At 45.4% G+C, this 1,602-nt stretch overlaps 1 protein-coding gene across 1 annotated transcript in view; it reads right to left on the bottom strand.

Annotated features, from left to right (window-relative positions):
• The window catches only part of LOC108167178 (integumentary mucin C.1-like), a 2,780-nt gene extending 2,161 nt beyond the window's left edge, over positions 1-619 (bottom strand). Inside the window, exons 1-3 of the mRNA XM_017310351.1 lie at positions 344-619; positions 218-283; positions 47-72 (exon numbers count right to left, since the gene is read on the bottom strand). Of these exons, the coding sequence (XP_017165840.1) occupies positions 47-72; positions 218-283; positions 344-619 (368 nt within the window). The remainder of the gene's footprint in view (positions 1-46; positions 73-217; positions 284-343) is intronic.
• Between the last annotated feature and the right edge of the window lie 983 nt (positions 620-1,602).

Consider the following 1,602-nt stretch of genomic DNA (forward strand, 5'->3'; position numbering starts at 1 on the left):
CAGCTGTTGTTGTGGTTGGAGCTGCTGTGGTTGTGGTTGGAGCTACTGTTGTTGTGGTTCGAGCAGCCGATGCTGTGGTTGGGACAGCTGTTGTTGTTGTTGGAACCGCTGTGGTTGTGGTTGCAGCCGTTGTTGTGGTTGGAGCAGCCGCTGCTGTTGTGGTTGGAGCACCTGTAGTTGTGGTTGGGAGAGCTGTTGTTGTGGTTGGAGCCGCTGTGGTTGTGGTTGGAGCCGCGGTGGTTGTGGTTGGAGCCGTGCTGGTTTTGGTTGAAGCAGCCAGTGTTGTGGTTGGAGCACCTCTTGTTGTGGTTGGGACAGCTGTTGTTGTGGTTGGAGCCGCTGTGGTTGTGGTTGGAGCCGCAGTGGTTGTGGTTGGAGCCATGCTGGTTGTGGTTGAAGCAGCCACTGTTGTGGTTGGAGCACCTCTTGTTGTGGTTGGGACAGCTGTTGTTGGGGTTGGAGTAGCTGTTGTTGTGGTTGGAGTTGCTGTAGTTGTGGTTGGAGTTGCTGTAATTGTGGTTGGAGTTGCTGTAGTTGTGGTTGGGACAGCTGTTGTAGTGGTTGGAGCTGCTGTTGTGGTTGGGACAACTGTGGTTGTGGTTGGAGCAGCTGTTGTCATGGTTCTAGCAGCCGTTGTTGTTTTGGTTGGAGCAGCCGTTGTGGTTGGAGCAGTTGTTGTGGTTGGATTTGCTGTAGTTGTGGTTGGACTTGCTGTTGTTGTAGATGGAGCAGCCATTGATGTGGTTGGAGGCGCTGTTGTTGTAATTGGGACACCTGTTGTTGTAGTTGGGACAGGTGTTGTTGTGGTTGGATTCGCTGTGGTTGTGGTTGGAGCCACTGTGGTTGTGTTTGGAGAAACTGTTGATGATGTAGGAGCAGCCGTTGTTGTGTTTGGAGCAGCTGTTGTCGTCGGAGATGCTGTGGTTGTGGTTGGAGAAGCTGTTCTGGTCGAAGCAACTGTTGTGGTTGGAGCAACTGTTGTTGTGGTCGGAGCAGCTGTTGTGGTTGGAGCAAGTGATGTTGTGGTTGGAGAAAGTGTTGTCGTCTGAGGAACTGTGATTGTAGTTTGATATGAGCATTAGTGAAGCAATATTGAATCACTCTAAATTTCAAGAATTTTGGTAATGCACAGAATTACAAACTTTTATCGATGTATTTTACTTTGCTTACCATTGCCATCAACAACAACCGATGAGGCTTGCACTGAGAATTCAGTTATGCTTGGTGCCTCTTTGATTAAAACATTTTCTATATCTTGATCACTAGGTAAATTTGTTGCCTGAAATTCAAGGTCCAGCGTGTTGATAACTGATCCTCTTCTGCAGATGTAAAGAAACAAAAACAAATTTATTCAAAAGTCTCATTTAGAATACATAAATGTCTTTTTTTTATGTGAGTACCTGAATGACACAATTGTCAACCTCAAGAATGATGAAAATGCTCGTCTGTAGAGGTCATAAAGCTGCAAGGATATGAAGTGAAATTAATTATTTCCTTTTTGTTTTACAATGTTATATCTCAGAATTTGAAGTAGTAAAAACATGCTGTCATCTGATTTCCATCTGATTTCAAAACATTGAGAAAGTATGTAATTAACACCAT

Source organism: Poecilia reticulata, linkage group LG18 (genome assembly GCF_000633615.1).
Source record: "Poecilia reticulata strain Guanapo linkage group LG18, Guppy_female_1.0+MT, whole genome shotgun sequence".
NCBI lineage: Eukaryota > Metazoa > Chordata > Actinopteri > Cyprinodontiformes > Poeciliidae > Poecilia > Poecilia reticulata.